This window comes from Herpailurus yagouaroundi, unplaced genomic scaffold (assembly GCF_014898765.1).
Source record: "Herpailurus yagouaroundi ecotype Mexico unplaced genomic scaffold, PumYag 190, whole genome shotgun sequence".
NCBI classification, from domain to species: domain Eukaryota; kingdom Metazoa; phylum Chordata; class Mammalia; order Carnivora; family Felidae; genus Herpailurus; species Herpailurus yagouaroundi.
Genome location: NW_024412421.1, coordinates 33887578 through 33899931, shown reverse-complemented (window position 1 = coordinate 33899931; position 12354 = coordinate 33887578). Strand labels below are relative to the sequence as shown.

At 55.1% G+C, this 12354-nt stretch overlaps 1 protein-coding gene and 1 long non-coding RNA gene across 3 annotated transcripts in view; one reads left to right on the top strand and one right to left on the bottom strand.

Moving 5' to 3' along the window:
* LOC121009872 (uncharacterized) overlaps positions 1-3785 on the top strand; it is a 36345-nt gene extending 32560 nt beyond the window's left edge. The window contains exon 11 of the long non-coding RNA XR_005780877.1: positions 3158-3785. This is a non-coding gene — a long non-coding RNA (uncharacterized LOC121009872). The remainder of the gene's footprint in view (positions 1-3157) is intronic.
* Positions 1-12354, bottom strand: part of ATP2C2 (ATPase secretory pathway Ca2+ transporting 2) — a 62314-nt gene that overhangs the window by 23418 nt on the left and 26542 nt on the right. For both annotated transcript variants that reach the window (XM_040443237.1, XM_040443239.1), the window contains exons 5-9: positions 11814-11849; positions 11650-11711; positions 7818-7926; positions 144-293; positions 1-65 (exon numbers count right to left, since the gene is read on the bottom strand). In XM_040443237.1, the coding sequence (XP_040299171.1) occupies positions 1-65; positions 144-293; positions 7818-7926; positions 11650-11711; positions 11814-11849 (422 nt within the window). The remainder of the gene's footprint in view (positions 66-143; positions 294-7817; positions 7927-11649; positions 11712-11813; positions 11850-12354) is intronic.

Genomic DNA, 12354 nt, shown 5'->3' with positions numbered 1-12354 from the left:
TCAGCCTGCATCATCTTAAACACTTCCCCGAACTGGGACCTCTCCCCTGTTCCGATCACGACTCCCTGCGTTCGGGAGAGAGAAGGGTGAGATCTGAGGCGGGGAGCCTGCTGGCGAGGGCGGCCGAGGTCCCCGGGGCTCACCTGCCCCTTCCCGTACTGCACCAGGGTCCCCATGAAGACGATGTTGCTCAGAGTGGTGAGGTCCCCTCCGTCGGTCAGGGCGCCGTCCGTCTTACTGCACGGCTCTGCTTCTCCTGTGAAACTGGATTCATCCACCAGGAGGTCTGTGGCCTAGAGCCGCGAGGGGAAAAGAACGCAGTCTGCCCCCTTCGCCCTGAGAACAGCTCGGTCGAGCGCAGAACGGACCCCTCGCACCCCATAAAAGTTCTCAACTGGGAAAAGCGTCCTGTGCCTAAGAGTCAGCGGTCCCGGTCGACAGGGGCGAATCCTGACCGACGGGCCGCTACAAAGTAGGCACGCAGCTCTAAGCAGAAAACGTCCCTCCGCCAGGCCCTGGAGTCGGGCTGGAAGGGACTTTTTTTCTGGGCCACCTGTACTGACCTGGAAGGATATTCCAATGCAGTCTTTCCTGGCTTCCCGGACACATTCCAGGGACAACACTCCAGTGTTGGCAGGGAAGAAAAACAAGGCTGATCTGGGCCCACCCCTGACAGTGAGGGGTCATTTCTAAGCCTGCGAGCCGGGGAGCCCCCGAGTGTGATGCAACATCCAGGAACTTCCGACACCTTTCTTTGGTGCATTAAAGAACGCGTAGGTCTCTGTTTGAATTTGGACCTGATCTTTAGGCTTTGAGAAATCACTGCCCTCTTGCCAAGTGATAAAAACGACCGATCTGGCGTTGAACAGAGGCGTGGCTGGGGAGACGCCTTCGGAGGGCAGCTGGGACGACTGGGACCCAGCCACCTGAGGTGCGTGCGGGCTGGCCGCTCTGGATCTGAGGCCTTCCGGAAATGGTGGCTCTGACGCCTGGCTTTGTTTTGTCTTTTTGTTTGTCCTAGAGAGAGTGTGCATGCGTGAGTGGGGGAGGGGCAGGGGTGGAAAAAAGGAGGCCAAGCGGGCTCCAGGCTCGGTGCAGAACCCACCTGGGGCGCAATCCCCACCGCGAGATCACGACCTGAGCCAAAATCAAGAGTCGGTGGCTCAACTGACCGAGCCCTCCCAGGCGCCCCATGATGTCCGGTTTCGTAAAGCAAACCGTACTGCCCTCAGCCACCTCTGCCATTCAAGTACAGCTATTTTCGTGAGGGTTTGCTGCCACGAAGAACTCACACAAATCGCATCTTAGGACGGAACAAGGCTTCTGCTTTTGTTTTCGTTTCTAATTTTGCCACGACAAAACACAACGAAACGGAACCCAACAAAACCGCGCCCAGAAAAGCACAGCACGGTATCTGGCACCTTAATTCCATTCGCCAGCAGACAACAAACACCACGTCGAAGTCACGGGACAAGTTATCAGAACACGGCCTCACGGGCCTCCGGGAACTGGACAAGAGTTGATCGTGTGCCCCCCCCTTCCCTGAAAAAACACAGAAGTCTCATACCGGCTTTAACATTATTTAAAATTTTAGTGTACTGTTAAAAAAAATACTTGGGCAACGGGTAATTTAGAATATATCTTACGATTTTTTTTAATGTTTATTTATTTCTGAGAGAGAGACAGAGAGGGACAGAGCACGAGCAGGGGAGGGGTGGAGAGGGAGGGAGACACGGAATCGGAAACAGGCTCCAGGCTCCGAGCCATCAGCACAGAGCCCGATGCGGGGCTCGAACTCACAAGCTGTGAGATCATGACCTGAGCTGAAGTCAGACGCTCAACAGACTGAGCCACCCAGGCGCCCCTAGAACGATTCTTTCAAAGGACCTGTGTCTTTCTCCCGACACTCCGCGTCCTGCCCACCTTGGAGAAACCCATACAATCCGTGTGCCTGGAGCATCACGGAGCCAGCTTACTCATCAGCAGCCTTAGGCTGTGTCAACACCAGAAGCCACACGTGTGCACACGCACACACACACACCAGGAGAGGAGGAGAGAGTGCTCACATTCCCAGAACTCCTGTGATGAGCTAGGCCCTGGGCCGAGCACTTTGCAAGGCCCCTCTCTCCAAATCCCCATCCCCTCCATGAAAGATGCTACTGTTTTCTCCATTTTACATATGGGGAAACTGAGGCACGGAAACATTAAGTCCCTTGCTCAAGTAACTTGTTCAAGGTTATACAGCTGCTTCGTGGCAGAGCCGAAGCGTGAGCCAAGGCTCTAGTTCCAGAAACCGCACTCTTGACCATCTTGCAAAACGGACCACAGGCCCAGTAGCTATCACACAAGAGGTGAGCCTCCTGTGGCCAGCTGGATACTATGGAGGACATACGTGGGGGCCAGGGTGAGCTCTGCCCCTAGGGACCTTGTCATTTAAGTGTCTAAGACCAACTGAGAGAAGCCAACGTCCTACAAGCTCACAAGAGAACAGTTAGGTCGGCATTATTCGAACAGGGACTGGTGAGTTCTCTATACTTCCAAATTTTAAAAAAATCTAGCAGTGACCTTTTTAAAACGTGTTCAGGGCCGCAGGATCCCAGTCCCCAAGAATGACAAAGGCTCCCGCTTGCCTGTATAATGCCCACGTCCCCTCTTCCTAACAGAAACCCCGTTGGCAGCGGTATCTGGACTTGGGGGTGGCTATGTGCCCCTGCAACGCTATTTCCCAGCATCCCTTGCAGCTCACAGTGTCTCCACCCCTTTGGACACTGGGACACAGGGAGAAGTCACGGACGGTCCAGGGCAAGATCTGTGAAGACGACTGAGGGTGAGACGCTCTTCACCCTCCTGGCTTCCTCTTTCTCCCTCCCTGGGCCCTCGCCCTAGTGGCGCCAGAAGCCATCTCGCAAGCATTTAAAGGACGGTCCCATCCTGCGGAGGGCGCAACGGGGGCCTGGGAGAAGCCCGGTACTCTGTTCCATGGTGGAGCCGCCATATTGGCTCTGGACAACCCCCCCCCCCCCTTCCAGTCTCTCATCCTGTGAGAGAGGAGTAAATCCCTGACCCACTGAAGCCCAGGCATTTCTCTCACTCTATTACCATAGTCAAATAACAACCGCCACTGATCTAGACTTGGTGTTTGTATTTTTATCTCCAGGACGCAGGGAAAGTCAAGGGACTTCCTGGAGTGGCGCCTAACACGACGAAGGAAGAAACAGGAAGACGAAGTCGCCCAGCACCACCGGCTGCTGGCACCACGCACACAGGCGGGAGACAGTGGCACCACATCCCCAGGGCAAGCAGGGATTCGGTTTCCAGAAGACACCGTCTCATGGGACAGGATGATCATTTGAATACGTTGTACTTCCTAGGAAAATCTGGCTTAGGTTTCCAGGTTGAAGCACATGGAATTTGTACCTAACTTTGTTTGTTCACATTTAAGCAGCACTGTAGTAAGAACAGAAAGTCAACACGGGGAAGAGGAACCCCTCCGCTGACTGGGCCTGAGAGCCGAACTGACCGCAGTCGGATGTTTTTGTCAGATCGAACCTGCGGCCTTGGGCTTGGGAGTGAGAAACAGGAGGGCGGAGCTGCCGGGTTGGGGGATGGGCCGGAAGAGGTGAGTTCCTGCAGGATCAGGGACTTGAAATGGGCCTCGAAGGATAGGCACACAGTTGGTGAGTGAATCAGGCAGAGAAGGAAGAGAAAGCAAATTGGGGGGGGATCGATGATGCATGAACTCCGTAGTAACAGGCTTAATAAAAAAGACCTCTCTTCTCCCAGCACCCCACCAGCTTTAACGGGACAGAAACCCAGGGTGCTGAGTGTGGGCACCTATCCACCCTCCTTGGGACACAGATTCTTGGCCGGGGTGGTGGGGAGAGGGTGGAGGTTGGGGGGGAGGTGGGGTGGGGGGGGTGCGGTGGGCACTGTCCCTGGTGCTGAAGCCACGGGCGGGACGAGCCCTGAATGGAGAGGGTACAGGCAAGGAGACAGGAGGTCTGGTCCACATGGAGCACTGGGGGAGGTGGGGTTGGAACTCAGTCGCTTTTGGCATCGGCTAAGAAATTTGGAGGGTAATGAGGAGCCATGAAAAGTCTTGAGCAGAGAAGGGAGGTGAGTGAGATCCACAAAATGATGCTAGATGTTGAAAGACGCGGCCAGTGGCATTGGGAAGGGAAGCCCACAGTCCAAGGAATGAACCCAAATGAGGCCAAGGATGGCTCCCCGGGGAGGGGGGGGGGTGCAGTGCGCATGGACAGAAGAACCAGCCAGGAAGAACAGAATTGGCAGTGAGTGGAATTAACTAGATATATGGACAAAGGCACAGGTCACTAAGGCTCACAGCTTAATCTGGTCTACAGAACATTAAAAAAAAATTTTTTTTTTAATGGGGCGCCTGGATGGTTCAGTCGGTTGAGCGTTTGACTTCGGCTCAGGTCATGATCTCATGGTTCGTGGGTTCGAGCCCCCATGGGGGGGGGCCCAGCTTAGAGCTTGGGGTCTGCTTCAGACTCTGTGTCTCCCTCTCTCTGCCCCTTCCCTGCTCGTGCTCTGTCTCTCTCTGCCTCTCAAAAAAAGAATGATAATAAAGAAAAATAATAAAAACATTTAAAAAATTTTTTAAATGTTTTATTTATTTTTGAGAGAGAAATAGAGTTCAAGTGGGGGAGGGACAGAGAGGGAGAAGGAGCCACAGAATCGGAAACAGACTCCAGGCTCTAAACTGTCAACACAGAGCCGACCCAGGGCTCAAACCCACGAACTGGGAGATCATGGCCTGAGATGAAGTCGGATGCTTAACCGACTGAGCCACGCAGGCGCCCCTTCAGGACATTTTTAAATCAGGCAGGCTTGATCCTGAATATACTTCATTGAAGTCAATTTGGGATTGGCAGGAATCTTCCAGGCGGAGGCTCAGTCAACACCCCGACCTCTGAACTGAGACGTGAGCCTTAACTCTTGCCCAGGTTTATTTGTTGTGTTTTCAAATGCCAACACCTTCCTTTTTTCCACCCAGTGAAATGAGCTGTCATTCTGACCTTCAGAACCGTAAGATAATACACTTGTGTTGTCTTAAGCCGCTCGGTATCTAGTCATTTGTTATAGCAGCCGGAGGAGAGAGGCACATTGGGGAACCCAGAGGGAGAGACGGAGCGAGAAAAAGTCAGAACAGCCGACTGCAGGCCAGAGAGCATGTGCTCCTCCCCCCCCACTGACAGGTGCATGACCTCGGGCAGGCTGCTCGACCCTTCCCGGTTTCTGTGTCCTTGTTGTACAGTCAGAAGATGAAGTCTTGTTCTCTCAAGGTTGTTGGGAGACGAAAGGAAGCAGTTTCTACCCCGTGGTCGGCACAGACCCGGCTTTATATGTAAGCGCATCCGTTCTTTCCGGAAAGAGAAATAGGCTGGGAGGCAGAGACGAAGGGGAATGTCTGGGCCAAGAAGGAACAATGTGTGCGTGCCTGTGCAAGGATTCTGGTGGCTAAAGATACTCAAGGCCCAGAACCCATGTGACACCAGTGGCCACCCGGAGGTGGCTGCGCCCGAAGACGGTGAGAGCCTCTGGTCCCTTCCTGATGGAGAGCAGACAAGGCTGTTCCTGTCTCCTCACGCCCAGCCAGTCTCCCCTCCGAGACAGAGCCTTACTTGGAGCCCCGACAGATTCCATTCAACCCCCTTTTCATTTCCGGAAGTGGTCAAAGAAAAACAAGGAGCAGTGACCTTGTTCTACTGGCTGGGCCGCAAATGCTCCGTGACCTCCACACACGATGCAGAAGGGTGGCGGGCTTACCTATTTTAAGAACTTTCTTGAACCCGCTGTTTCCTGGACCTAAGTGGCTTTAAGCCCTATATAAAGTTCTCCCGGATCTCAGGGTTTAATAGCTGACACCAATATGCCACGGTGAATAAACAAAGGCATTGGTTGTTCAGGGCAGTTGCAAAATACCAAGAAGGAGAAGGTGCCGCCTTGTGACCGGTCGCAGGGAAAAAAAGCATCCTGTGGCATCAGAAGCAGGTACGGGTGGCCTTAACATAGGCAGGAAGAAAGCCAGTTGAGGGAGAGAGTTACCCGGGGGTTATGAACTGTTGCGGGGACTTGGGGTGGGGGTGGGGGACGGGAAAGGCAGAGCAACGAAGCCACTGCCGACGCACCGACCGCTCACGTCACGCCGGCCGCCGGGCCGAGCGTGCCGCAGGTGGTTACTCATCGAGGCGGGAGGAGCGCTATCCCCTTTGACAGATGGGGAAACCAAGGCTCAGGGAGGCCGAGCCTTCGTCAGAGCCGCAGGCTGGCAGGCGCGGGGCGGGGAGACGAAACCCCGGGCCCCCGATTTCCAGCGTGCGTCACTCACCCGTGCCAGGCCCTGGGCTGAGCCCTTTCCATCCAGGGGATGTCATCCTTACGGCCTCCTACTTTCTTCCCCCGTTTTGCAGACGGGAAAACGGGGCGCACACAGGTTAAGTACCTCGCTCCAGGCCACCCAGCTTGTGAACGGTAGGCCCTGGCTTCTAACTCAGCGCCGATGCCCGGCCCCAGGGCACTAGCCGCCTCGAGGCACCGCCTCTGGACCGCTGAAGGCCAGTGTGGGGCAGGGGAGGGGGGGTAGCAGACGCCGAGGAACCTGTTCTGTTGCGGGAAGGGACAGCGGCATGAGCCTGACAGCAAGCCCCCCAGCCTGCTCACCCGGGTCCCTACCCTGCCGGCAGATCTCAAAGTCAGGGGCAGAAGGCTTTGAAAGCGGGAGTGTCCCTCGGGCCCCTGCCTCTGCCGCAGAGAGTGGCTCGGGGCTTTAAATGCGGGGCCCGGATTTGGCTCTTCGTCCTTCCCCATCACCCTCTCCAGGCCACTGTTTGTGTTTTTGTTTTCTTTACGTGTATTTATTTATTGTGAGGAAGAGGGGCAGAGAGAGAAGGGGAGGGAGAGAGGGAGACGGGGGGGGGGGGGAGAGAGAGAGAGAGAGAGAGAGAGGGAGAGAATCCCAAGCAGGCTCCACACACCGTCAGCACGGAGCCCGACGCGGGGCTCGAACTGACAAACCTCAAGATCGTGACCTGAGCTGAAATCGAGAGTCAGAAGCTCAACCGACCGAGCCACCGGGCGCCCCTCCAGGCCGCTGTGTTAACAGCATGCCAGTGATCCTACAATTCCCGAAGACACATGCTCTGGAAATAAGTGAGTCGGGGAGATAGCCTGCACTGAAGCCGTTATCACTGAAAGCCATGAATGATTCTTCAGCATTTCTGCAAAGTTTCGTAAAATAGATCACCCCCGCCGACAGATCCCTCTGAACTCGACTTCACCTTTTCTGATACATCAAGGATGATCTCCGAGAGCCTCAGGTGATGCTGTGGCACCATGACACCCACAAAGGTCAGGGACACGGCTCGCCCCCCACCCCATGTCCCCAACCCACACTATCGTAAAAGCTCGTACTTCCGTTTTGTGTCTCCGCTGGTCTGTTTCCCTCCTCGGCACTGAGCAATCTGGTCACGCTTCTTTCTGGCATCAGAGCAGCTCCTTCTAGAAGCCACGCTTGCCTTATCCCTCGGTCCCACCCTGGTTTAATGGGCTAGTGCTGTCTGCTCGAAGCCAGAAAATCACATAACCAAAACTTAAAACTGGGAATGAATAATTTATGAAACACAATTCGAGGGGCTTTGTGCTTAAAATGAGCTTGCTTGCTAACTTCATGCCTTGTGTGCGTGCACGTATGTGTGTGTGCACGAGAGAGAGACAGAGAGAGGGAGAATATGCCTGTCGCCAATAAGCTAAGTGTCTGCAGATCACAAAGGCCAGGGTCCGGGACTCCTCACCTCAGTGAGACGGATGTCTGCGGGGATCCGGTCTCCGATCGAGAGAGACACGATGTCTCCGGGAACCAGGTCTCGCGCAAGCAAATGCTGAAGTTTTCCTTCTCTGGTGCTGCATGTGAAACGGTAAACAAACACACACACACACACTGACATGCTGATCACATCCTACTTTTGCGCACTTTAGCCAATTTGAGCAAAGAATGCAGAAGCACGCTTTCTCTCTCAGTTACGGACAAACCCTCTCGCCTTTGTGGTTTTGTCGTATTTTAAGGTCACACACGCTAAAAGACGTTTGGCGAGGCGTGTGGCTTCTGGGAGACCCTCGGCTTCATTTGAAACGCGGGCCCACTACTACCGTTTACCCTGCCTGGAAGCAAGGCGGAGCCACGTGGCCTCCAGAAGCTTCTGCAGGTATAAGTCAGCAGCTCTAAAGCCTCCTTAATGGAGCCAGTGGCTAGAGACATTTCTGTCCTCAGAGAAGACACCGCTCGGGCACAGAGCACTGTCTCCAGGACTCAGCCTGGCAGAGCTGGGGGGGCATCTTACGGGCCCGAGAGGCCCGGGACCTCCTTTCCTGCTGGGCCATGACCCCTGCTCACGGCCGTGCCAGTAACAAGCCGCGTGCTTCTGGGCACAGGCTCCCGCTGCAATCCCCCCATTCGCCACCCTCCCCGGATGCCACAGTCCCAGCCGGGCTCCCGCCCCGTCCCTGGCCATCTTCTCTCTGTCCCACACGCCGTGGCCAGAGGGCTCTTAAAACGCAAAGATCAGGGCCACCTGGGTAGCTCAGCCGGTTAAGTGTCCGAGTCTTGGCTTCAGCTCAGGTCATGATCTCACGGTTCGTGAGTTCTAGCCCCACATAGGGCTCTGCGCTGACAGCACGCAGCCTGCTTTGGCTTCTCTGTCTCCCCCTCTCTCTGCACACCCCTGCTTGTGCCCTCTCTCTCTTTCTCAAAATAAATTTTAAAAAACCCACAAAAAAGCAGATAAAAAACCAGATCACAAGTTCCTACTGCTCCAAACCTCCAATGGCTTTCGATGACCTTGGGCTCAAACCCAAAGGCCCTGCTAAGGCCCCCTTGACTGGGTCCTGCCCCCTCCCGCACTCCTGCCATCCAGCCCTTGAACACACCCAGCCCTTTCTGGTCTCAAGCTCTTTGCCAACCTCGGACGTGGAAGCAGACATTCCCCTTTTCTTCGTTAACAGATTTCACTCTTGTTCAGAGAGCCACCCTTTCCCACCTCGAGCCGTCTGCTCCAGCGAGTGGCTTCTGACTGGCTGAGACCATCGGGGTGAGCCCAGCCCCTGCCCAGGACTGGCTTAGGCACAGGCACTTTCCGTAACACTGGTTTGTGAGACACGAATGGACATTTCCTGGGGGCTCGTGAGAAAGGCTTCCCCATTCTGTAAACACACACACACACACACACACACACACACACACACACACACGACCTCTTCCTCTCTTGGAGCTTTTCACGTCCGGCTCCGATGTCTGGAGCTGTGGCAGCCGTCTTGGGGCACCTGGGTGGCTCAGCTGGTTGAGCGTCCGGCTTCGGCTCAGGTCACGATCTCACGGTTCGTGAGTTCGAGCCCCGCGTCGGGCTCTGTGCTGGCAGCTCGGAGCCTGGAGCCTGCTTCCGACTTGGTGTCTCCCTCTCTCTCTCTGCCCTGCCCCCACGCACACTCGGTCTCTGTCTCTCTCTCCCTTTCTCTCAAAAGTAAATAAAAACATTTAAGAAACGAGAAATAAAAGCACCAGGCCCCCCATGTCATCTCCAGCTGACCAACCACACTGTCCCTCCCACCCAAGGCCCCTCGCCCTGAGACACCACGATTTCTCTGGTTTGCGCAGCTCGGCTGTCCCTTGCAGCCACCAGCACCCGTCAGACGTTTCCGTCAACTCTCCACGGCTGGCTCCTTCCACCTCTCAGGTCCCAACCTAAAATGTCAGCTCCTCCTTAAAGGTCAGGTCAGGGCAGCCTGCTCACCAGCTACGGAAAGCCGTCCCCACTCTCCCATCGGGTACCACTGTGTCTCCATGAGGTTTCCTGTGGTTTCAGGTGCGGGGGCCCCTTGTGGCTCGAAGGCACCTGCCGTATTCCAAAATCATCTCGTTCCTTCCCTTTAGTATCTGCCTCCCCGGGTAGGAGTGTGTGCTCTCTGATGGTCGAGGCCTTCCCTTCTCATTCCCCGGGGTAACCCTGGCATGATCTCTCCTAGCACACAGTAGGTGCTCAATAAATACGTAACGGCTCCACGAAGGACGGAGGTCTGTTCCTCCCGGCGCGGAGAACAGACACCGAGACGGAGGCTGCGTATCTTCGGTGCCCTTTCGATTCTACCAGCCTGCCTGTCATCGCTCTTCTTGAAAATAGAACTGTCTTTTGGAAGTGACTTCCGGGGACATCGATAAGGCATACCGTCCGCCTGAAAGGCCGAGACCTGATATTTACACTCAGGGTCAGATCATCAGACCACATGAATCATTTATGTGCCCGTTTGTTCGTTGGATTACGTCACATGTCACACATCTGGATTTCTGACAGCCTGGTTCGTCTTCTTGTTAAGCTCCGTCACGTTTGGTGCCCCCAGTGAACCTTCTAGAATCGACTCACCTTCTTCAGCCCTTCCACATCACCCTCTTTTTGTCTCTGTGACTGGTTATTCTCTGCCTTGTGTTATACACACACACACACACACACACACACACACACACGCCCCTCGCTTGCTGGCTTCTTGGGAGGTGGGACGCAACCCACTCGAGCTTTCTACCCCAGCTGTGGGGAGCACCTGTGCCATATGTATCTAGATACACATTCAGGTTCTCCCCCAAACATCATCTTTGAGAAAACAGAGGGTTACTGTGTGTCTAAACCCTTCCCAAGCCCCTGGAACCGTGAGATACTTTCTGCTACTTTGTTGTAAGCAGCAGGTGCATATTTGGGAAAGACACGGGCCCCAAAACAACACGAGCAGAGCCAGCCGGGGGACGGGGGAGGGGCGCAGACTTGGCCCTTTCCTGAAATCAGTCCATTCTCACCAGGAGAGACTAGAAAAGTCACTGGCAAACTAGAAATGACATCAAGAAAATGCCAGGCCCCAGACACTGTCTCCCGGGTGTCGGCCGCGTCCCTACCCTGGGGCAGCGGACTGTGCACCTGCCGGAAGCCTCAGCTGTCCCGCCGGCTACTGAAGTTCAGTGAAATGAAGAACTCACTTCCCTAGCCACACTGACGTGGTCATAGGTGAGTAGTGGTTCGTCCTGGACGGCGTGGATTACAGAACATCCCAGAAAGTTCTAGCGCATAGCACTGCATTCTCGGTCTCCCTTTGTCCCTTTCAAACGCCTCTGGGGATGGCTGTGTGGTAACAACAGGTGACGCGGAAACGTCCAGGCAGGAAAGAGGCCGGCGGGGCCGCTGAGGCCAGCCTTGCAACGTCTCACCCCACAGCCCAACGGCCCGAAGCCTCGGCCTGTTCGAGCCCCGCGTCGCGACCGCTCAGTCCACTCAGTCCAGCCGTGCCCACCATACCACGGGGGTCGCGGGCTGCTCGCTTCCCAAATCCACTCCCGTCACCCATGGCCCCAGCCCTGGCAGTCTCATTAGACCCTGATGAGACCGTGAGAGCCCAGAGAAGTCGAACGACATGCCCAAGGACACACAGTAATCCATTGGCAAGGCAGACGCCATGTCCCCCAACCCCCAGGAAGGCGGGGTTCCCCTCCATCACACCACAAGGGACACAGACTTGGCAAACTTTTGCCAACCCCACCAGCCCACTGGCTGCCCCGAGGAACCAAGAAGCCCCAGGCCATCTCTGACTCACCAGTTACATTCAGGAGGGACCAGCTTGGTCAACTCCTCCAACGATTTTTCAGATCTGTATTCCTGGCGGGAAGCACATCCGACATGACATTCAAGGCCGGGAACTCCAAGGCTCCCGTCATACCCGGGTTACCCTGCCCGAGACCTCAGGAAAGAGCTACGCACCTGGATGAAGGCGACAGTCACCACGATAAGCACCGCCTAGGGAGCAAACAGGGAGGGGGTGTCAGCACCCAGCTGTTCCACGAGTGAGCGAGCTGGCCCGTGGAAGGTGGACCACGGCACCCGGCCTTGCCAACTCTGTTCCCTTCTTGCAAAACAAGCACACAGAAATTTATAAAACGGATGCGACCCCCCCCCCAAAAAAAAAAAAAGAACAGAAAAATCATCCCAAATTCTGGTATCCAAAGATTCACATTTTGGGGTACCCTTCTAGATTTTTCTGCATAGACACACCACACAGGATCCTATAGTACAGACATATTCTTTTATTATTATTATTATTATTATTATTATTAATGTTTTTATTTATTTTTGAGATAGAGAGACAGAGCATGAGCAGGGGAGGGGCAGAGAGAGAGGGAGGCACAGAATCTGAAGCAGGCTCCAGGCCCTGAGCTGTCAGCACAGAGCCTGATGTGGGGCTCGAACTCACGGACCGTGAGATTACGACCTGAGCCGAAGCCGGACGCTCAACCGACTGAGC